Source organism: Zingiber officinale, chromosome 11B (genome assembly GCF_018446385.1).
Source record: "Zingiber officinale cultivar Zhangliang chromosome 11B, Zo_v1.1, whole genome shotgun sequence".
NCBI classification, from domain to species: Eukaryota; Viridiplantae; Streptophyta; class Magnoliopsida; order Zingiberales; family Zingiberaceae; genus Zingiber; species Zingiber officinale.
In genome coordinates, this window is record NC_056007.1 from 84,144,456 (window position 1) to 84,169,574 (window position 25,119).

The following is a 25,119-nucleotide window of genomic DNA, read 5'->3' on the forward strand; positions in this document are numbered from 1 at the left end:
ATTTTGTTGCACAACCTTATGACATCTAATGAGGTATGTCGTAGCATTCTTAGGGTAAGTGTGGATGGCTTTGTTCGCTTGGGTGAACTATTAAATCACAACACAAGGGTAAAAGCCAATAGGAATTCAAGTATTGAATAGAAGGTTGCTAAGTTTTTATATTTGCTTGGTCATGATGTCAAGCATCGAGAGTTGAGTTTTTTTTTTCGTCGAAGTACAAGGACTATTAATAATCATTTTCATGAAGTCTTAAAAGTCATTATTGGACTTCATGCTGAATTTATAAAGCAACCAGTTGGTTCTGAAATCCCTCCGCTTATATAGAGTAGTAGTAGATTCTACCCTTACTTCAAGGTAACACTCATTTTGATCATTTTGAATTTTAGAAGGTTTGTAAGGTACTTTGTAGCTAAATATGCTCATTGTCTCCTAATTGTAGGATTGTGTTGGTGCATTAGATGGAACTCATATACGTGTTAAGATATCTGATGAAGATGCACCTAGATATCGAGGAAGAAAGGATTGGCCAACTACAAATGTGTTGGCGGCATGCTCCTTCGACCTGAAGTTCACATATATTTTATCTGGGTGGGAAGGACTGCATCTGATTCTCGAATCATCAAAAATGCTCTATCTAGACGTGATAAATTATTAATTCCTCATGGTATTTAATTTACAATTAATGTTCATTGGTGGGCAATGTTTGGAAGTAAATATGATTAAACTATATCCTTTGTTTGTTGTAGGTAAATACTATTTAGTTGACTATGGATTTATGTTGAAGAGGGGTTTAATTACCCCTTATCGAGGAATTCGTTATCACTTAAAGGAATACTCGAGATGTGGCCCTACAAATGCAAAAGAGTTATTCAATCTTAGATATGCATCTCTTCGTAATGTAATCGAGAGAGCTTTTGGGGTTCTAAAGAAGAGGTTTCCCATTATTGCTAGCGGAACAGAACCTCACTATGAAATTAACATTCGCACAGACATTATCTTAACATGTTGTATTCTTCATAATTTCTTAATGGGCGTGGATCCAGATGAGAGGTTGATTAGTGAAGTGGATCATGAATTGAGTGTAAATTATGACAATCAAGTGAATTTCAATGAGAGACAAGATGATGACTGGAGTCAAGGGAATATGATCAGGGATAACATAGCTAATGTTATGTGGTCGGATTACAATAATAACTAAAGAAGATTTATTTGGTTTTATTAAGAAAATTATGAGAGCGGTTTGATGTAGCATACTAATTAATAATGCTTAATTTGAACAATGTGATGATTTGAACATGCTATTGGTAAATCTTAATACTGGATATTCTATTATTGAATATGAATTTTTATGCATTGATTATGTTTGTTAATCCAATATTATACAGTTGAATGTTACTAGTTTATAACTATGAATAAGATTTAATTTTTTTTCATGGTCACATGTGAATTTGATGCAGGTATTGAGTAGAAATGAGTTCTACAGTCGAACAAGTCAAAAAGGATATGATTAAGTGGACTGATGAAATGGATAAAATTTTTATAGATGTTATGTTAGATCAACAAGTTAATGGCAACCGAGTAGGTAGCACTTTCACGTCTACTGCATACAAAGAAATGGTTGTCATTTGCCGTGAGAAGACTAAAATTCCATTGACAAAGGACCATTTGAAGAATAGAATGAAAACATTGAAGACTAACTTTAATTCATGTTACGATTTATTTAAAAATGCAATTGGAGTTCAATGGCATGCTGAGAGTAAGAGATTTGAGGCCGAGGAAGAAGTTTGGAAGCAACTTATTGATGTAAGTATTAATGGTAGATATTTCATTTTATATTTTGTCAGTTTATATAACTATTATGTTTATGATTAATTTTATTTTTATCTAGGCTAATCCATCAATTAAGAAGTGGAGATATACCCCTGCACCTCATTATGAGAAGTTGTTTGAGTTATTTGCTTATGACAAAGCGAATGGTCAAGGAGCTTCCACTGTTGCCGAAAGAAATGTTGAAATTATTCAAGAAGAAGAACAAAGAGATGATATACATGTGAGTTTTGAAGTAGACATTGATAGTTCACCATTTGTCGAAGGATTAAAGAAGAGAAAAATTACATCTGTTGATGCTTATGGCAATAAGAAAAGTTCAGCCCTCGACTTAAATATCAAGGAAGTGGTTGCTGCAATTGACCGTTCAAGTTCATTTATCGAGAATAAGCCATTTCATCAACAAAAGTTAAATGAGAAACTCTATAAAGATTTAGTTTCTGTTGGTGTTCTAGATGAAAATATACTTGATGTTTATCTATTCCTAGGAGAGAATAAGGAGAAGATATGCTTGTTATGGGATGTCCAGTGGAGAAGAGACTTGCTCTTCTGAAGAAGATGTTTTCTTTCTAATTTTGAATTGTGTTGTTTGAATAATTACAATCTGCAAGATTTGGATAGGTATTGAGAGTATAGGGTTATATAGGTTTATTAGTAATTATTAACATATGAAAGTCAATTTAATTTTTTAGTTGATAATAATTTTGTAATAATTATGGATTATTTCTAGGTAATGTTTATTGTTGATAATTTTTTATTTTAATATATGATAATGGTATAAGTTTTTTGATTTTAATATATGATAGCATTCTTACCACATCTAGCTTTATCTTGATCAATATTTTATTCCACTTTTATGTAATATTTTCCTCACACTTTATTCTACTTATATGCAGTGTTTTTCTATTTCTTTGATAGAAATTTTTTATCAGGTTAAAAATATATTATTTGAATTCACAATTATAAGACAATATATAAAAAATTAAAAATAAATATAAAAATATTGGATTTTGAGAACATAATTATAAATACGTTTTATATTTTTTTAGTTCAAATAAAGAATTTTATATTTTTATCTAAAAATGGGAAAAAATAAAAAGGGTGCTTTGGGTAATATATTATTAAGTTTTCTTTCTTTTATTATAGTAAACGAGTAATGGATTCCTCTCATTCTTCTTCCCTAATTATAGTAAATAAGCACACCAAATAAAGAATTCTTTTCCTTTTCCCTAAAGAATTTTTTCCATTATAGATTCCTTTTTTTTCTTAATTCACACCTTGAAGTAAACAGAGCATTAGTGTTGAGGAGTGAAGAGCTGAGTCTCGATGAGAGTGACTCGTCCATCTTCTTGATTATCACTTTATCCTAATTTCAATTGTCACATCATCTTAATTTTGATTGTCATCTCATTACTGGATCCACTCACAATATACTGTATCAATATCTATTAACCTGTTATCAACTCAAATGTAAAATGAACAACAGCATAGTATAAGGCCACCTAAACTATCAATTGAAGATTACGGACCAACATTGTTTGATAATGTAAGTTTTAGCTGTCATACATCTCATATAACCATTATCAAATATGCAAATGGTTGTTAAACTACTACATTTCTATCTACCTATATCTGGATATGTAATCAGTAATGAGTATAATTATAACTATAGCAGATGTTTGCCAATCATATACATGCAATACAAGACACCAATCTCCATATTTTTCTCGTTCGCCTGCAAATCTTCTGCAATCGATTAGCAATAAATGCAAGGAAAAAGTTATCTGGAAAAGCTGTGTGATTGTCTTCGTTCCAGAGTTCCCTGTCACTACTTTGTGATGTCAGGTCAGTGCCTGCGTTTCCAGGGTGGAAAGCGCTGCTTATTCTGTTTGTCGGAAGATAAAAGCTCCTGCCACCAACTTCTCCAATCTTGTTACTTTTGCTTAAGCGTGTTGAAATGTTTCCTTTTTTTTTAATTATAAAATCTCAATCCTAAGAGTTTTTAATACTGAAATCATGTTTCGGTATGTAACATAGATGACGAACGTATGATATCTATGACGTAATGATTAAAAATTGATTTTCAGAAAATAATGATCTAAGATTTATCCATCATGCGCCTGACGCCTCCATGTACTTTCATCCATATCCATGAGATCGACATTAAAGAGAACATTAATATAATGGATCTATATTTTTTATAATACTGCAATCCTGAAAATTTTCTAATTACACACTGCAAGAACAACAAATACAAAATTTTTTACAAAACGTGAAGGAAAAGTATATAATGTTAAATTAGCTGATCAAATTTGTCATTTGCATCTCCAAGGTCATCGTCCTTTGATCTGGTCAAGCCGGTTAGTATTAGTTTGTTAGAGAAGATACCTGTTATTTGTTAGAGAAGTTGCTTGGCATATCTCATGGAGCTTCGTAATTTCAAAAAAGAAAAAAAGTCATGCTATTAATGCATGTGATATGAACTTGCGTTAAATATATGTACAACTGACTGCACATTTCACATGGTACCTAATATAAAAAATAAAGAAAGATTAATTAGATTGAGTAATATTGAATCTGGGGTAATCGATCTGATCCCATAAAAATTTTCCATCAGTCATCAGGATAAATCAGGAAGCGCTCACAGCAGGTAACCCAGGAGCCCAATATCCTTTAATTACGTATCTCATTTAGAGAAAAATTTTTTATAAATTCATCATAATTGGAACATGGTACCTAATATAGAAACTTAGAAAGCTGTTACGTTTAGAAGGGCATGCCAAGAAATTAAAGTTTGCCAATTTTAATCATTATCAACTGGATGACAATAAGATTGTTTAAAATCAATGAAATAGGGAATGATATTTCTTTAAAACACTCTCACGTGATGCATTGAGATAATTATATAGGAAGCAACCTATTAAAGTTATATGAATTATGCACTCCATTTATATCGTACTAAAGAGAAACAATACCTGCAGGCTAATAGTCTTGCGAAGGGTGTATTTTTTACAGGCCTACAACTTGGCAGAGTAAATTTAGTAAAGACTACATATCGAGGGGAAAAATACAAATTTATGTGGTAAAATTTCAACTCTCATTCTCACTAATATAGTATGTTGCAAGCGGATCCAGAGATGATAGGATAGTTAAAGTTAAAACGGTAATTTATTAAAAGACGTACTACAGTTAATATATTTATCAAAAAACATATCACGGTTTTGTATTTACCAAAAGGCGGAGTTTACCAAAATCAATTCCCAGATTACTCCTCTGGCTAACCTGGCAACCGTCTTTTTCAAACACATTTTTCCAAGCATCCAAGCCGAAAGTAGAATAGAAAAATAATTTGTGGTTCGGATACACGTCTTCTCACCGTCTCTCTCCCTTCATCCCTCTGTGTGGTGTTATAAACTTGAAAGAAAAAAAAATATGAACCCTGCGCTTGCCATTACTGCTCGTGGTGGTTGGCGATTGCAATAGACCAGTTAGGTTTATGGCATAATTGCGTAAGAGTTGCTAGAGGAGACCAAGGACAAATTAAGTTAAGAAGGTCAGCCGAGAAGAACAAACTTCTTGCAAGAGGGAAATTAGTAGAAGCACACATTTAAAGATTTAGACATGTATATATGAATTTTTTTACTGTAAAATAGGGTAGTGAAGGTAAATAAAAAGTACACCATTTGTGTGTGAAGGGTGGCAGCAAAAAGTGATTTTATGGTTAATTTTGGTTGTGTGGGGAATAATATTCAATAACACCTGAATTATGATGTAATAGAAGACTTAATCGATTTAATTCATATTAGTTTTTGACGTAGATAATTAAGTTTGGCTAAAAATTGTTTATTTATGGTTTAGGGTTTAGTCAGTGGTGGTCCTAGTTTACAAGAAGTATCTGCTTCAAAAGTGGCCTGATATCTATGATATCAGGCCAACGTGGGCCTGATATATATGATATCAGGCCCACCTTGGGCCTGATATCGATAATGTGTTATGTGGTTAAAACTTTGCTTTTACATCAGACCCTTCCTAGTTTGAGCAAAATTACAATTTAACTATAGAAAAAGATTATGTAGTTGCAAATTTACTAAAATAGTTTGTAATTTATTTATCAGGGATGATCATATAACTGACGAAATTCTATCTGACATATGGAATACTCTTAATGCAACTTCTAGCATTGGACATGCAGATAATGTAGGAGAAGTATCCAGAACAAATATTCCATCATCTTCACAGTATAGTTGTGTGCATAACACAAATAGAAATACAAACAGTAATTTCACATTTGATCTAAATGAAGAAGCTAGTATTCAAGAAGATGAGGTTCTGAACTCGTGTGCAACACTTGTTGATTACTATGAGCCTAGTTGGAGTGAGGAGGAAGGGTATTATAACCGAAATGGAGAGGAAATGCAATGTAATACAGATGTACAAGAATTCTTTGCTGATGATATGCAGATTGAACAATATGAAATATCTCAAGAGCAGTATAGTGACTTAGAGGAGGAGTTCCCAATAGCTGATGATCCATATATTCTAAATTCTCGATTGCTCCAAAGGCCAATTGAAGAGGCAACAGATCAGCATGAATTTTGTGTAGGACAGATATTTCAATCTCGACAAGAGTTCAAGAATCAACTTGTGAAGCATGTCATGGTTAAACATATGAGATATAACCCAGTTGACACTAGGAAAAATAAAGTAAAAGCTGTCTGCTTCAATCAACCGTGTAAGTGGAGAGTAGTTGCCAGGGGGATGTCGAGTTCATTGTTACGAAATATATAAAGGAACACCAATGTGGTACCATTAGGGAAAGTGCTGATCATCAAGCATGCTCTTCATCCTTTGTAGCTTCTTTTGTTGAAGAGCAATTTCTTGCTAATGAACAATACAAGCCAAGTATGATTATAGTAGATATAAAAGCCAAGTTCGGAGTGACCATATCCTACAGAAAAGCTTACATAGCTCGAGAGAAAGTGATGAAGAAAGTTATTGGAGATTATGATCAAGCATATAGAGATCTTCCACTATATCTGCGTGAGTTAAGAGTAAGAGATCCTGAAACCTATGTTGCACTACACAGGAATGGGGATAACCAGTTCCAACGATGTTTTTGGGGTTTTGGAGCTTGTAGGAGAGTATTCAGGTCTTATCTGCGTAAATTAATTGGAATTGATGCCACACACCTAAGAGGCAAATATCCGGGTGTGTTGTTGATGGCTACATCAATAGATGCTAATGACAATGTCCTCCCAGTAGCCTTTGGAATCGCTGAAGTTGAATGTGGGTCTGCATGAGAGTGGTTTCTGGATCATACGAAGAGATTCTTTAATGTTGATCCAGAGTCAATGAGTATAGTATCAGATAGACATCGTGGCATTATAGCAGCAGTTAGGAAAGTCTACCCTACTGCCCATCATGCTTTTTGTTGCCACCACATGTCTTGCAATATGGTAACAGATACTGGCAGTAGGTCAGGTTTAGGGTTGTTTTGGGCAGCTGCTCGAGCAAACACAACACTACAATATGATCTCATAATGCAGTCCATGCTTGAAAAACATCCAGATGCTCATAAGTGGCTTCAAAACATTGACCCTAAAAGATGGGCTAATGCACACTTTAGTGGGAGAAGGTACACAATGCTAACCACCAATTGTGTAGAGAGTTTAAATGCTTTGTTCAAGGAGACGCGTGAACTTCCGATAAACAGGTTAATTGATAATACCAGAAGAAAGGTAGCTCAATGGTTCTGTAACCGTAAGGAGGAAGCGTCAAAATGGTATGTAGCGTTGACACCTCATGCTACCAAAGAAATGCAATCAAGGAGGGAGAAAGCTAGACGATATAAAGTCCACCCCTACTCTCAATCCGAAATGGAAGTAGAGACATGGGGTGCTTCATACATTGTTGATTTGGAGAGGAAATATTGTAACTGTGGGGAGTTTCAAATTTCAGGATTGCCTTGCTCACATGCAAATGTCGTCATAATTCACCGAAACATGGATACACTCCCATATTGTGAGCATTACTTTCATTCACATAATTGGAAAACGACATACATGGATATCTATAGGTGCTGGGAAAAAATAATATAAAATCAGGCTTCGTTAGGCCTGATATGCTTGGATATCAGGCCCAACGTGGGTCTGATATGACTATCATTTAATAAAGCATTATTCTATCTCCCCCTAATATAAACTCCAAGCATTCTTACAGGGGCTTGATCAAAATAATAAAATAACATCAATTTTAATAGTCACCTTCCATAGGGTAGAAAAGAAAAGTTGTGCACTGTTCCGTGCCTACTGGCACGGAGCCATACTTCCTAATCCATGGTGTATAAATTATGTTTGACACCATAAATACCATCTCCCCAGCAAGACCTTCACTGGGGACTTGATTTCATGAAAATCCAAGTAGGGGAGGGCCATCAGTGGGTTTTGGTCAATACCCACTGATGGACCTAGACACCTCTGATTGGACCCATTTCAGTTCTAGTGGTTTTATGGAGTTGCAAGGACTCAGAATCTGGTGGCAAATAATTATTTAAATATCTATAGGTGCTGGGAAAAATATAAAATACAATCAGGCTCCGTTGGGCCTGATATGCTTGGATATCAGGCCCAACGTGGGCCTGATATCCAAGCATATCAGGCCCAAAGTGGCCTTGGTATGGTATCCTTTCTTATAAATTTATACTATTTCGCCTTTATATAAACTCAAAATGTGCTACTATGCTTCTTATGAAAAAATAAATGGCAACTGGCACGGAGCCATACTTCCTAATCCATGGTGTATAAATTATGTTTGACACCATAAATACCATCTCTCCAGCAAGACCTTCACTGGGGACTTGATTTCATGAAAATCCAAGTAGGGGAGGGCCATCAGTGGGTTTTGGTCAAAACCCACTGATGGACCTAGACACCTCTGATTGGACCCATTTCAGTTCTAGTGGTTTTATGGAGTTGCAAGGACTCAGAATCTGGTGGCAAATAATTATTTAAATATCTATAGGTGGTGGGAAAATTTTAAAATACAATTAGCCTCCGTTGGGCCTGATATGAGTGGATATCAGGCCCAACGTGGGCCTGATATCCAAGCATATCAAGCCCAAAGTGGCCTTGGTATGGTATCCTTTCTTATAAATTTATACTATCTCCCATTTTCTATAAACTCAAAATGTGCTACCATGCTCCTTATGAAAAAATAAATGGCAACTAGCACGGAGCCATACTTCATAATCCATGGTGTATAAATTATGTTTGACACCATAAATACCATCTCCCCTGCAAGACCTTCACTGAGGACTTGATTTCATGAAAATCCAAGTAGGGGAGGGCCATCAGTGGGTTTTGGTCAAAACCCACTGATGGACTTAGACACATCGGATTGGACCCTTTTAAGTTCTAGTGGTTTTATGGAGTTGCAAGGACTCAGAATCTGGTGGCAAATAATTATTTAAATATTTATAGGTGCTGGGAAAAATTTAAAATACAATTAGCCTCCGTTGGGCTGATATGAGTGGATATCAGGCCCAACGTGGGCCTGATATGAATATCATTTAATAAAGCAGTATTCTATCTCCCCCTAATATAAACTCCAAGCATTCTTACAGGGGCCTGATCAAAATAATAAAAAACATCAATTTTAATAGTCACCTTCCATAGGGTAGAAAAGAAAAGGTGTGCACTGTTCCTTGCCAACTGGCACGGAGCCATACTTCCTAATCCATGGTGTATAAATTATGTTTGACACCATAAATACCATCTCCCCACCAAGACCTTCACAGGGGACTTGATTTCATGAAAATCCAAGTAGGGGAGGGCCATCAGTGGGTTTTGGTCAAAACCCACTGATGGACCTAGACACCTCTGATTGGACCTATTTCAGCTCTAGTGGTATTCTGGAGTTGCAAGGACTCAGAATCTGGTGGCAAATAATTATTTAAATATCTATAGGTGTTGGAAAAAATTTAAAATACAATTAGGCTCCGTTGGGCCTGATATGCTTGGATATCAGGCCCAAAGTGGCCTTGGTATGGTATCCTTTTTTATAAATTTATACTATCTCCCCTTTCTATAAACTCAATATGTGCTACCATGCTCCTTATGAAAAAATAAATGGCAACTGGCACGGAGCCATACTTCCTAATCCATGGTGTATAAATTATGTTTGACACCATAAATACCATCTCCCCACCAAGACCTTCACAGGGGACTTGATTTCATGAAAATCCAAGTAGGGGAGGGCTATCAGTGGGTTTTGGTCAAAACCCACTGATGGACCTATCTAGACACATCGGATTGGACCCATTTCAGCTCTAGTGGTATTCTGGAGTTGCAAGGACTCAGAATCTGGTGGCAAATAATTATTTAAATATCTATAGTTGCTGGGAAAAATTTAAAATACAATCAACCTCTGTTGGGCCTGATATGCTTGGATATTAGGCCCAACGTGAGCCTGATATGAGTGCATATCAGGCCCAACGTGGGCCTGATATCCAAGCATATCAGGCCCAAAGTGGCCTTGGCACTGTTCCGTGCCAACTGGCATGGAGCCATACTTCCTAAGCCATGGTGTATAAATTATATTTGACACCATATATACCATCTCTCCACCAAGAACTTCACTAGGGACTTGATTTCATGTATATCCAAGTAGGGGAGGGCATCAGTGGGTTTTGGTCAAAACCCACTTATGGACCTAGACACCTCCGATTGGACCCATTTCAGTTCTAGTCGTAATCTGGAGTTGCAAGGACTCCAAATCTGGTGGCAAATAATTACTACCTCCCCCTTTCTATAAACTCCAAATGTGCTACCATGCTCCTTATGAAAAAAAAATTAAAATAAAATAAGATCATTTTTTAAATTCACTTCCCATAGGGTGGAAAAGAAAAGCGATGCACTGTTCCGTGCCAACTGCTACGGAGCAATACCTTATTAGAAAAGGGATTTAAAGAAGGTATTTAGTAACCATAAATTTAATTTACAATAATTTTATTCACCATAAATTTAAGTTACACAAACAGTAAATCATTACTAGAATAAATTATTACAATTGTTCACGATTTCTTTAGTTTAAAGTTTTTGTCAGACATGATTTTGTGTCCAAGTCTAAATCTATAAGCTCTCATATCAGCTTGTACAAAGTCTGTAGATCTCCGGAACATCAAACTCTCTGCATAGCGCATTATAAAAAAAGCACAATCCAACCTACAAAACAAATGCACAATCCATCATAAAAAAGGCAAATAGAATTATTATGGAACATACACTAATACTTACGATTTGCTTTGTGTGGGGCCAATAACTTGCATCGTTTTATACTCTCTCCCGGAGAATGGTGCTAAACCTTTATGCCATATGTGATAGTATGACCAGTTCAGCTCCTTAAAAAACAACACCTACAAATATCAAACCATAGTAATTAATACATAAACAATGATTATTGGACATAAGAAATTTGTTACTTACAGTTTGATTAAAAACAGAAGTGTAATTTTCTGTGGTGCCAAGAGAGTTATAATGAATTATTTGACGTTCCTCCAGGTCCATGACCATTAGATGCCAATGATCATCTTGGTTATGTAGAGGACAAAAAATATATCTAATGTCCTTGTCGTCATCAGTTTTTGTAGTTTGTTTCAATGCATCCACGTGCATCATTCCGAACAAGTCCTATGCAAATAATAGAGCTATTATGGTGACTGCATCCAATATATATTGTAAACAATTTACAATAAGATAAGGGACATACTGGGAATCCAACCCCACAAAATATGGATGGGTGGTATGGTGAGTTAGAGTGTTTGGCTTCATTAGCAAGAATATTCCAATAAACATTTATGCAATCCCCATTGGTATATTGTGTCCAATCAAATATTGTCATAAAAGATTGCATATCTAAAGAGAAATTATCATTTGCCCATATTGGTTGCACCGTCACCCTACACACAAGTATACAGTCAATGGTATTTAATAAATTAAAAATAAAAAAAAATATCATTAAACTCCAATAATAATCCTTTGTTGACATGTGGATTAAGAATTTAGGTTGGCAACTACGTTACCTTAACTGACTGAGCTTCAACAATGCATCGGCTATCACATCATCTTTGCTCTTTTTAAAAAATGTTTTCGCTTGCTGAGATAATTAAAATAATACTATGTCATTAAGGATTATAAAATAACAACTTACCTACTCTCGACCGTACCTTCAATATTTTGGTTTTGACCTTGTTAATTTCATGACATTGTGTTTCTATCTGTGATGAACTTGTATTTTCTGTCTTTGATGGTGCAGGAGCATCTGGTTCGACACTAAGAACAAACTGTTTGTCTTTTTTTTTGGTGCATTGGGATATCAACCTTCTCTGGGTTCTCTTTCTTTTGGGGCCTACCCGAAAAATAGTTGGAATTATAGGCAGATTAGGGTCTATGCCTTCTGATGCTGGGTCTATGCCTTCTGATGCTCTTGGCTCCCCTGATATGCTTTGTATGACTTGTTGGAGTTCTTTAATCTTATTTTCGGTATCGGCTATGATTTTGTCTTTTACAGTTAAAATTCTGTTATCCACGTCAGAATTTATAGTGTCAGCCTTGTTGCCACCCGTATCCCGTTCTTTACGCAGTTCACTTATTTGTTGATCCTTTTTTTTAAGCATAGCTTCCATATCAGCAATCACAATATCTTTTGCTGCTACTAGACTATCCTTTTCTTCTATCACCGTTGCCAGGTTTTTATTAGCTTCCTCCAAACTTTGAGAAGCTTTATGTAATTCTTGCTTTAAACTCTCAATTTTGTTATCCTTTTCCTTGCACAAAATACAATCTATCGTATTGTCACACTGCAGTAGACCTTCTTCGGCTTGATGTAAAGATCCTTGGCCAACCAACTCAAGATACTCAGATGGCTGAGGCCGGTTTGGTAGTAAATCGAACTCTGATTCTGTCGGAATTAAATCTACTAAAATTTTATCTGCAGTTACACGGTCTATCATTTTTTTTTACTGTGTCAACATGATAGTTAGACCACCTCCATCGTAGTATTCTTGGCAATTTTTCTGGATGGTCTGGATCAATAATGCTGATGTGCTCACACACCCATACCTACAATATGATTATAAAAATAATTCATAATCTTTACACATATCTTGCTATATATGTAATCGGACTTATAGCTAAAATATTTGGAAATCCCTTTAGCAAGGGGGCCTTGGGCGTTGCATCAGCAACCTGTGGTTTTGGTCTTAATGTAAGCTCCAATCCAATGGAGTCTAATTGTTGAGCCATGAAACTGTATACTGCATTGCACCAATTAAACCTAGCTAAGTTGTCAAAATCATCTACACAGTCAATTAGGGAGAGCACAGGTATTCTGAGAACACTGCTACTCCCACAAAACAGAACAGTTGTAAAAAAATATAGGATAAAAAGCTGACAGTACAGCTTGTCGTTTGATCTAGACTTCCTAATCAGTTTCTCTAAATGTTTGGCAGAACAATCTGATTCTCAGGAAAACTCCATGTACAGTGCGCTTGAAGCCTCATTTAAATTGAGACGAACTAAATCTCCATTGTCAGGTAGGCCAAGAATCAGTCCCACATCTACCTTTGTAAAATTGAGCTTCTTCCCATGGAAGATAAAGTTTTTTCCTCATGATCCCAGTTATCAAACATATTTTGTACATGAGCTCTTACAAAAGAACTATCAGGGAGGTCGAGGATCCACGAAAAAGGTGTGCCTCGAATCATCTGTTCTTGTTCTGCAGTCGGGTTAACAGAAGAGATAAACTTTCTGAAGTGGCAAATGGTACTTTTCCAGTTCATTCTTTTAGTTCTTCCTCTGTTGACGTAACTTTGATAATTTGGTCGATCAGCACACACACTTGTCGAGACTTCTTTTGTTGCCATTGCGAACCTAGGCACTGTATAACCACACCCAGAAAAACAACTCTTAGTTCCCGTAATAACGACTACGCTCTTATTCTAAAACACTCACACAAACCCTAGGTTAACCGGTTATAGAAAGCTTAACTAAATGAGCAACCGACCTACGTATGGAAATGATTCTTGAACGCCGATGAAGGAAGAGTCACGCTTGGACAGGAGCTGCGTAGAATGGCTTCGAGAAGAAGATGAAGACCGAAGCAAGAGAGTGTGCGCTTTTGCAGATTGAAACTTGGGCCTAATATCTCATTATTTTATTTTATTTAATCGCCTCGATTTATGTGTAAGATTATTTATTATTATTTTGAAATAATACTTTTTATAATATCAGCCCCCACGTTGGGCCTGATATCCAAGCATATCAGGCCCAACGGAGGCTGATTGTATTTTAAATTTTTCGCAGCAACTATAGATATTTAAATAATTATTTGCCACCAGATTCTGAGTCCTTGCAACTCCAGAATACCACTAGAGCTGAAATGGGTCCAATCCGATGTGTCTAGGTCCATCAGTGGGTTTTGACCAAAACCCACTGATGGCCCTCCCCTACTTGGATTTTCATGAAATCAAGTCCCCTGTGAAGGTCTCGGTGGGGAGATGGTATTTATGGTGTCAAACATAATTTATACACCATGGATTAGGAAGTATGACTCCGTGCCAGTTGTCATTTATTTTTTCATAAGGAGCATAGTAGCACATATTGAGTTTATAGAAAGAGGAGATAGTATAAATTTATAAGAAAGGATACCATACCAAGGCCACTTTGGGCCTGATATGCTTGGATATCAGGCCCACGTTGGGCCTGATATGCACTTATATCAGGCCCACATTGGGCCTGATATGTTTGACGGAGCCTGATTGTATTTTAAATTTTTCCCAGCACCTATAGATATTTAAATAATTATTTGCCACCAGATTCTGAGTCCTTACAACTCCAGAATACCACTAGAGCTGAAATGAGTCCAATCAGAGGTGTCTAGGTCCATCAGTGGGTTTTGACCAAAACCCACTGATGGCCCTCCCCTACTTGGATTTTCATGAAATCAAGTCCCCTGTGAATGTCTTGGTGGGAAGATGGTATTTATGGTGTCAAACATAATTTATACACCATGGATTAGGAAGTATGGCTCCGTGCCAGTTGGCACGGAACAGTGCACACCTTTTCTTTTCTACCCTATGGAAGGTGACTATTAAAATTGATGTTATTTTATTATTTTGATCAGGCCCCTGTAAGAATGCTTGGAGTTTATATTAGGGGGAGATAGAATACTGCTTTATTAAATGATATTCATATCAGGCCCACGTTGGGCCTGATATCCAAGCATATCAGGCCCAACGGAGGCTGATTGTATTTTAAATTTTTCCCAGCACCTATAAATATTTAAATAATTATTTGCCACCAGATTCTGAGTCCTTGAACTCCATAAAACTACTAGAACTTAAAAGGGTCCAATCCGATGTGTCTAAGTCCATCAGTGGGTTTTGACCAAAACCCACTGATTGCCCTCCCCTACTTGGATTTTCATGAAATCAAGTCCTCAGTGAAGGTCTTGGTGGGGAGATGGTATTTATAGTGTCAAACATAATTTATACACCATGGATTAGGAAGTATGGCTCCGTGCCAGTTGGCACGGAATAGTGCACACCTTTTCTTTTCTACCCTATGGAAGGTGACTATTAAAATTGATGTTGTTTTATTATTTTGATCAGGCCCTTGTAAAAATGCTTGGAGTTTATATTAGGGGGAGATAGAATACTGCTTTATTAAATGATATTCATATCAGGCCCACGTTGGGCCTGATATCCAAGCATATCAGGCCCAACAGAGGCTGATTGTATTTTAAAATTTTCCCACCACCTATAAATATTTAAATAATTATTTGTCACCAGATTCTGAGTCCTTGCAACTCCATAAAACCACTAGAACTTAAAAGGGTCCAATCCGATGTGTCTAGGTCCATCAGTGGGTTTTGACCAAAACCCACTGATGGCCCTCCCCTACTTGGATTTTCATGAAATCAAGTCCCAGTGAAGGTCTTGCTGGGGAGATGGTATTTATGGTGTCAAACATAATTTATACACCATGGATTAGGAAGTATGGCTCCGTGCCAGTTGGCACGGAACAGTGCACACCTTTTCTTTTCTACCCTATGGAAGGTGACTATTAAATGTGATGTTGTTTTATTATTTTAATCAGGCCCCTGTAAGAATGCTTGGAGTTTATATTAGGGGGAGATAGAATACTGCTTTATTAAATGATATTCATATCAGGCCCACGTTGGGCCTGATATCCAAGCATATCAGGCCCAACGGAGGCTGATTGTATTTTAAATTTTTCCCAGCACCTATAAATATTTAAATAATTATTTGCCACCAGATTCTGAGTCATTGCAACTCCATAAAATCACTAGAACTTAAAAGGGTCCAATCCGATGTGTCTAAGTCCATCAGTGGGTTTTGACCAAAACCCACTGATGGCCCTCCCCTACTTGGATTTTCATGAAATCAAGTCCCCAGTGAAGGTCTTGCTGGGGAGATGGTATTTATGGTGTCAAACATAATTTATACACCATGGATTAGGAAGTATGGCTCCGTGACAGTTGCCATTTATTTTTTCATAAGGAGCATGATAGCACATTTTGAATTTATAGAAAAGGGGAGATAGTATAAATTTATAAGAAATGATACCATACCAAGGCCACTTTGGGCCTGATATGCTTGGATATCAGGCCCAAGTTGGGCCTGATATCCACTCATATCAGGCCCAATGGAGGCTGATTGTATTTTAAATTTTTCCCAGCACCTATAGATATTTAAATAATTATTTGCCACCAGATTCTGAGTCCTTGCAACTCCATAAAACCACTAGAACTGAAATGGGTCCAATCAGAGGTGTCTAGGTCCATCAGTGGGTTTTGACCAAAATCCACTGATGGCCCTCCCCTACTTGGATTTTCATGAAATCAAGTCCCCAGTGAAGGTCTTGCTGGGGAGATGGTATTTATGGTGTCAAACATAATTTATACACCATGGATTAGGAAGTATGGCTCCGTGCCAGTTGGCACGGAACAGTGCCAAGGCCACTTTGGGCCTGATATGCTTGGATATCAGGCCCACGTTGGGCCTGATATCCAAGCATATCAGGCCCAACGGAGGCTGATTGTATTTTAATTTTCTCCCAGCACCTTTAGAAATTTAAATAATGATTTGCCACCAGATATGGAGTCCTTGAAACTCCAGAATACCACTAGAACTAAAATCGGTCCAATCCGAGGTGTCTAGGTCCATCAGTGGGTTTTGGTCGGTTTTGACCAAAACCCACTGATGCCCCTCCCCTACTTGGATATAAATGAAATCAATTCCCCTGTGAAGGTCTTGGTGGGGATATGGTATATATGGTGTAAAACATAATTTATACACCATGGATTAGAAGGTATGGCTCCGTGCCAGTTGGCACGGACCACTGCACAACTTTTCTTTTCTACCGTATGGAAAGTGACTTTTAAAATTGATGTTATTTTATTATTTTGATCAGGCCCCTGTTAGCATGCTTGGAGTTTATATTAGGGGGAGAAAGAATAATGCTTTATTAATTGATACTCATATCAGACCCACGTTGGGCCTGATATGCCCTCATATCAGGCCCACGTTGGGCCTGATATCCAAGCATATCAGGCCCAACGAAGGCTGATTTTATATTATTTTTTTCCTAGCATATATATATATATATATATATATAAATAATGATTTGCCACCATCTTCTGAGTCCTTGCAACTCCAGAATACTACTAGAGCTGAAATGGGTCCAATCAGAGGTGTCAAGGTCCATCAGTGGGTTTTGACCAAAACCCACTTATGGCCCTCCCCTACTTGGTTCTACCTGAAATCATGTTCCCTGTGAAGTTCTAACTGGGAAGATGATATATCTGATGTCAAAACGTATTTATACCCCATTTCTAATAAGGTATTGCTCCGTGGCAGTTGGCACGGAACCTAGTGACGTGCTCTTGAAACCGACTGTTGGTCCGAGCCTATTTGATTTTTTAAACAATCCCAACCGTGACCATGTTTTCATTTTTGAGAAGATAGAAATGGTGTGCATTACAACTTATATACATTGTCTCTTTAATTTCCACTGATAAGCACCAGCATTGCATTTTGTATATTGTGATTTATATTTGACTAATCACTATGCAATATTATTAATATTCCAGTAACAGTTTCTAATCTTCTCATACACTACATACCACCGTATTATACAACAGAGACTACATACAAATATATTAAAAGTCCTACACTACGTAATAAGTGCATTTACATTCTATACAAGTTTTTACCTTACAAGACTGGATATTTAATCCAATGTTTTAAAATACTTATCCCTCAAAATTGCTACCATTACATCAATTCTAATCTTTTTCATGTCTCCTTGTTTGAAGTCCATCTTCATATCATATAGGAGACATCGAATGTATTGCATCATAAAGAAGCCACAGTCTACGCTGTAAAGAACAACAGCATTTTAATTGTCAACATTTTTTTATCAATTATTTATATTCACACGTTGTGCTCGATTTACCTTGCTTGTTGTTGTGGACATTCAATTGTGCGAGAGACCCATCTATCAAACGGATAATGCCTTTCCAAGTTTGGATGAATAGCAGCAACGTGCTCACGACTATATAATTTAAAATCTGGTACCTGAAGATTGAAGTGGAAATTTCCATTTTCCATCAACTAGCATTTATATTAAAATACAAACCTACACATTATTATTAGATGCTCACCGCTGCTTCAAATTCATATTTGTATTTACTTCCACTTGCAATAGAATTATACTGATTGAACGTCATTGATTTGGTGGCCACCACCAGCAAGTGGAAGTGTGCATTATCACTGCACAAAGGTATAAATATATACCTTACCTCTTCATCTCGTCTATCCGTCTTTATCATGTGTTGGAAGGCAAACTTACTTGACGATTTCATTAATGACTACAAATATGCAAAGTCATACATACATAACCAAATAATAAAAAGAATTCTATTGTTTACTATAATCAAATCAATTCCTTACTGTGAAGAATGTTGAACAATATATTGACTTGTTGTATGTGCTTCCAGACGGGAATGCCCCCCTAAATAAAATTTTACAATACGTGTCGATTACATCCCCTCTTGTCAACATTTCTTCATTCACACCAGATAAAAGGGAATACAAATTTAAACAAAAGGGTGGTTCCTCCCAAACTATATCATTTGTAAACCTACAAAGTAAACAAATCACAGATTATTTTTACAAATTTCTTTTTGATAACCTTAGCCCAAATATGTAATCAGATAAGCATATATTATACTTTACTATTCAACTATTTAATTTACATACTTTATTTCCTCCAAGGCTTTTAACAAGTACGCCACCTCTTCGTCTTGTTTTTTTTTCTTGGAAGACTTAAATTGCTTCTTCACATACTATGCATGCAAACAAAAAAGGCAATTAGATAATCCATTATATCTAACAAATTGCAAAGAAATTTGCATATATCGTCTTACAGTAATTGCTTGTTTCCTCATTTTGTCATATTTGGCAGACATTTCTACATCCTTGTCTGCCTCTTCATCAGATTTGTCTTCCATCAATTATACAATATTAATTTCTTCTTCCATTTCATCCAAACCTATTTTTCCTTTCCCCTTGCCCACAACAACATATTCTTTGACAAATTTTTTTCCTTCTCCTATACTTGTAACTTTTTCCGCAGGCTCACTTATATGTATATTTCTACGCTGCCTCTTAGATAGAGTTTTGAGCCACAATGGACTATCAATTAGAGTATCCCTGTAATCATAGCGACTTCTGTCACGTCCTCTCCTACTTCTTGTTGTAACACCTACAGGTTCAATTTGAGGATCGTCTAAAGGCTCGCTATATTGAGATTCCATGCTTTTTTTTCAACTATTTTAAGTAACTCTTTCACCCTCTCCTTCAATTGCATGTTCTCCATTGTTAGCTCTTTATTTATGTTTGCTTGAATAATGCAATTACAATAATCCTTATTAATCTGCCTTCCTCCTACACTGACTTCAATTTGTGATGCCTCCATTGCATGTGGATTGTCATCAACGCCAGCAAGGTTCTCAACCAATGATCTTTCATCTTGGTTAGGGATTAGGTCAATCACAACCTATAAGAATATTAAACCACATGTTAAAACCATACTTTTTAACCAAACTATAGTCAAAGTATTCTAAATTTACCTCTTCAGATGAAACTTGGTTAATCATTTCTCTCACCTTACTAATATGTGAAGGAATATTCCTCCACTTATTTATTCTGGCTCCTTTTATTTTGTATGGTTTTTGGATTGGAACATGCTCAAAAAACCATGCCTGATTCACCATGACAAGGGTTAACTATTTTATAATTGTTCGCAAAATATTAAAAATTTTCACACAAATTAAACACTTACTGCCAAAAGACCAGCAAATCCCTTTAGGCAAGGGAGGTTGGTGTTAGCATGTTTTGTCTCAGTTGATGAAAATATGTCCCCAATCTTAGGTAATTATGGAGCCATAAATTCATGGATTGCTTCAACCCAGTTGAATCTATCAAGATTCTCAAAATCATCTACTATATCTATAAGACTTAACGGGACCTTATATGTACTAGAAGAAAATAAGACACAAACAAATATATACAAAATATAGAATTTGCAAAATAATAAAATATCATCTTCGCCTTCAACGCGATTGCCATAAAATTTAAGCAACTCCTCAATTCTTGATCTAGTAGCTTCTTTTTTGTTTGAGAAGTAAGTTAGAAAAAGGTCACTGGATGCTTTAGCTGAATCAATCGGAATTGAAGCTCCTCGGTCTGCAATACCGAGCAGCAATGTGAAGCAAACCGGAACACCTGACCAAGTTAAATTATTATTAGACTTCTACCAGCACATACAAAAGTATTAGGAACACCGTGGACATGATACAATGTCATATCAAGCACTGATACTCCATCGTATCAGGCCCACGTTGGGCCTGATACGGCATCGTATCAGCCCCACGTTTAGCAAAAGCTTAAATTTTACCATACAACTACTTTGTAATTAAAATACAAAATTATAAATTGTACCTGAGAATCTAAAGGTTTGACTACTTGAATCCCAATTTTCAAATATATTTACCAAAATCCCACGGATGTGCTGCATATCTTCTATGTCTAAAAAAATATGAAAGGGTGAATATTTGATCAGCACTATGTGTCGGTCATGTAAAATAACAGAGCCTCCATGCGTTCCTTTCTTCGTGGATGGTTGAAAAAAACTTTTAAAGTGACCGAGGGCACTGTTCCAATGCAGTTTCTGTCCAACATCAACTAAACCCTATACTTTATAAAAATAAAAAAATTTAAATCATACTAGTTCAGCTTCTCAATATCACAGAGTTTGTAAAATGATAACCTTTACAGCTAATTGATGTGGAGAGGATGATGATTCACCCGATCGACGTCTTTGCGCCATTATGATACTAGCTGATTAATGTAATGTAAACCCTAGAATCCTTCACTAATGGCTCACGAACACTCCTGGTTTTTAATTAAACTGAAATGCTAGCTAGATGCCGTTTGAGAAAAACTCGAACTGATGGCTCACGAACACTAAACTAGGGTTTCACAAGACCGAGCTGCACTCGCATGTCACGAAGGAGGGAGGTACCCTAATGATCGTTTTTTTTTAATATCTAAGTTTTTTAAAAATGTGGTTCGGATGCCTGGGAAATGATGACTGATCAGAGGAGTTGGCGGTAGGGTTATATTCGGTAATAAACATCACTTACCTGCGCCTTTTGGTAAATACAAAACCGTGATGTGCTTTTTGGTAAATACATTAACTGTAGTACGCCTTTTGGTAAATTGTCGAAGTTAAAATGAGATAGTGGTCAAAGTCAGGATAAAATGACAACCAGAGTCAGAGTATATGCATTTGAACAGATTATTTTCACTAGGACTCAACTCCTCACTCGATACTATGATCCTCAACATAAAGTCGGTTGGCCTGGGAGCCGATTAGGCTTAGGGGACTTGATTAGTGCTCTACTTCTCAGTATCAAGGTACCTAGCATGAAGTTGATTGGCCTACGAGCCGGTTGGACTTAAGGGACTCAGTTCCTCATTTTTTTAATTACAAGTCTCTCAATATACAGTCGGTTGGCCCCAAGGGCCGATCGGACTGGGATGACTTATCGCTCCACTTGATGCTAAGATATACAAAATAAACTTGAACGACCCTAATGTCGGCCAGGCATACGGGGCTTAGCTTCCCATCCTTCACAAGTATTCTCCTAGCACACAATAAAGACAATCTCCTAGTATATAACCAACCAGGATAAGATCTAGTCAGACTTGCAAAACTAAGGTGCTCAGTATACAATTGGTCGACCCTACAATATAATTCTCAACGTAACCAGTCGACCCAATAGCCGGTCGGAACTCCGAGGCTCGATTCTCCACTTCTCATATGCCGATCTCCATATATAGTAGTCGGGTAAAGTGATGATCAGATTGCCTCCAGGAGACAACAATGTCAGAGAATCGCAATAATCCGTTAGAGAATAATTGTTATTCACCAAGAAATATTCGAATATTCTAACACATACCTATAATGAAACCTTCTTATGAGGTGGTCATATAGCTTTCATCATTATTATGGAAGTTATAAAAGACTGTTTATAAAACGAAAGATTCCTTGGAGGATGATTGTATAACTTCCGGACTATACACCTTCCATTATCCGACATCTTCTGACAACAAATATTCCTTGTCACCTCATTATTACAGAGGTAATGAGAGGTGGTATAAAAAGAGGGTCTTCTCCATTTGAGAGGTATGCTAACATTTTTACTTACGCACACATTTTTACATACGCATCTATTGTTCATTTTCTCTACTTTTCGCCCGGCCACCTTACGGACTTGAGCATCGGAGTACCTGCGCCAAAGACTCCTCCCTAGTTCTCGTTCTAACGTTCCCTTTGCTTTCTCTTCGGTATGTGCAGAAAGGAGTGCTCAGTTTCATCCTCTTCTCCAGCTCGAAGTCTTCTCATATTCAACGACAGAGCTACCTGACCAATGGGCCATCTCCGCCACTTTCACTTTCAGATAGGATCACTCACCAAACAACAACCACCACAACTTAGAATAAGTTTGGAATGAATATTAATAAAAGGCAAGGCCAAGAACCTTAAAGAATGAGGTTACCACGTTTCCTACTTCAGTACTACAAAATAAAACAGTGTGACGACAGTTTAAATTACTAGAAATTTTAAGGGAAATGCCAACAATTAAAATGGCACCCAAAAAAGCTCAAGGGAATTGTCTAGTTCACTTAACTAGCACCTAATATCCAGATATACATATGCTGCAAAACCAGAAACAATACGGTTTTCTGATAGAATCCCACTAAAATGTACACTAGAATAAACAAAAAGCAAGTTTCATGAGAAATATCATCTATCTTTGTGAATTATTATTAGGTGCAATATGAGATCCTAAAATAAGACTACCTTTTTCTATCAAGTTTCATGAGATGGCCCTTCATCCACATATATATGCTTAAGTTGATAAAGCGCTTAATGGTAGATGAACTAGACAAGATTTGCCGGAGCATCATAACACATGGATTTGTACGTTTGTAGGATCCAAACATAGGACTTCCTAAGATGTTATGTTTAAGTTTGAATAAGAAGATAGAAAAAGAAAATGTAATTGAGCTCTTTCCAAACATACCACAACAACTCAATGACCATGCGGCTGAGTAGGTAATTATATTATCTGGAGGATTTGGGAAGACGTTTATCCAACTCCAACTGAACTCGAAAGAATTTATAAGATTCATTTGTTAAAGAAGAAAATTAGTTTTGTGATTCTGATCTTGTCAAGTTTGGTGATCTGTTGGGTGAACTAGGTTAAGTATGCCTCCAGTAAAAAGTAGTACATTCGCCACGTACTGCATCTCAGATGCAAAGAGAAATCGTGTTTAACATGGCTCAAAGAGCTTAATACCACGCATTGAGCTCAATTTTGGAAATTTTCTACGACGGATGAGGGGACAAATGAAAGATGCATACCCTGGAGACTGAAGTGGGAGTGGTGGAGCTGGAAAGAATCAGCGGCTTGCCGGTCAAGCTAGGCACTCCTTCCCTCCCTGCTCTACTTGTCCACCACCGCTGCGATCGCTTCCTCCACTCTGGCCCCCATCCTCACCATCGCCCTGACCGGGCCAGGGCTCCCTTGTACCGTCACGCTCACCACAACCTTTGTCCCCTCCTGCAAAACCACTGCCGAAGAACCAGCAGATACAGTTTTTTATTATTATTATTAAACCACCGATCAGTGTTACATCAAACGAAAACGAATCTCTAGGCGTCGAGTGAAAGGAAGCTTGGAGGCCGGAGAGGATTAAGGCCGACCGGCCCTCGATCCCGTATTGGAAGGTGGGATCGAGGAGGAATCGAACGGTCCGAAGCAGGGGCTGTGAGGAGGAACGGGGTAGGACCCGGGTAGGCCTCCGGAACGTGGGGCGACGGCTGGAGGGGAGTGTCAAGCGAGGACCGCTGAGGCGAGCGCCGCCGACCTCGGTGGCGGTCGGGGGTTTGGGGCGGCGGCTGGACCTTTTCCGTTCGGCCATGGCGGAAGCAAATGTCTTGGCTCGCGGCCAGCCGTTACGAGGCCGAGCCGTTTCAAAGTAAAGGCTGTTGCTTATGTCAGGGGCGGTGACTACGCGTGTGACGTGTCGTTCGTTTCGCCGTTTGCTAGGAGAGACGACGTCGAGTGCAGACTCTCCCACCTACTAACGACAACTCTCGAGGGAACGGCCATTCAAATGTTCCAACTACACAGCGCTGCACCACCTCGCTGGCTCGCTTTCAGTATTTGTCGAGTTGACGGGCGGATGCCTAGGGTAGGACCCATCTCATTGCCAGGTTACGACTCAGGAGAATCTGGTTCTTATCAGTATAAAATGCTACAAAATTAATTTATAAAGTTTACCTAAAAAAATCTTAATTTTAATTTGTCTAAGAATGCATTTTTTTTTCACCCAATACAAACACACGAGAAATGTTATTCCAGAAGAGACCAGATCCCCTGTCCACCAAAAGTTGATCCGAGAATAAGAAATAGAAGATATACCACATATAATTATAATTAGACCGTACTTATAATTTGATCATAATTAATTACGTTCTCTCTCTGAATTTACCGTCTTTCCAAATTATAATTTAAGTCAAAATAAATGACCAAAAGCCACCACTACTCGACGTCAAGCTGCCTGACCACTTACCC

General features: G+C 37.3%; 1 protein-coding gene and 1 pseudogene across 1 annotated transcript; one reads left to right on the forward strand and one right to left on the reverse strand.

Annotated features, from left to right (window-relative positions):
* Positions 1-1,524: 1,524 nt before the first annotated feature.
* Positions 1,525-2,380, forward strand: LOC122034114 (L10-interacting MYB domain-containing protein-like). Its single transcript, XM_042593240.1, has 2 exons — positions 1,525-1,803; positions 1,889-2,380. Exons 1-2 carry the CDS (start codon positions 1,525-1,527, stop codon positions 2,378-2,380), a joined length of 771 nt encoding a protein of 256 aa, XP_042449174.1.
* A 1,133-nt stretch (positions 2,381-3,513) lies between these two features.
* Positions 3,514-24,622, reverse strand: LOC122033376 (annotated as a pseudogene).
* Positions 24,623-25,119: the final 497 nt, after the last annotated feature.

Excerpts from the sequence above, each read along its gene's own strand:
- LOC122034114 (XM_042593240.1), top strand. The coding sequence starts at position 1,525 with ATGGATAAAATTTTTATAGATGTTATGTTAGATCAACAAGTTAATGGC. Across the intron at positions 1,804-1,888 it reads TTTGGAAGCAACTTATTGAT|GCTAATCCATCAATTAAGAA; the intron begins GTAAGTATTAAT and ends ATTTTTATCTAG.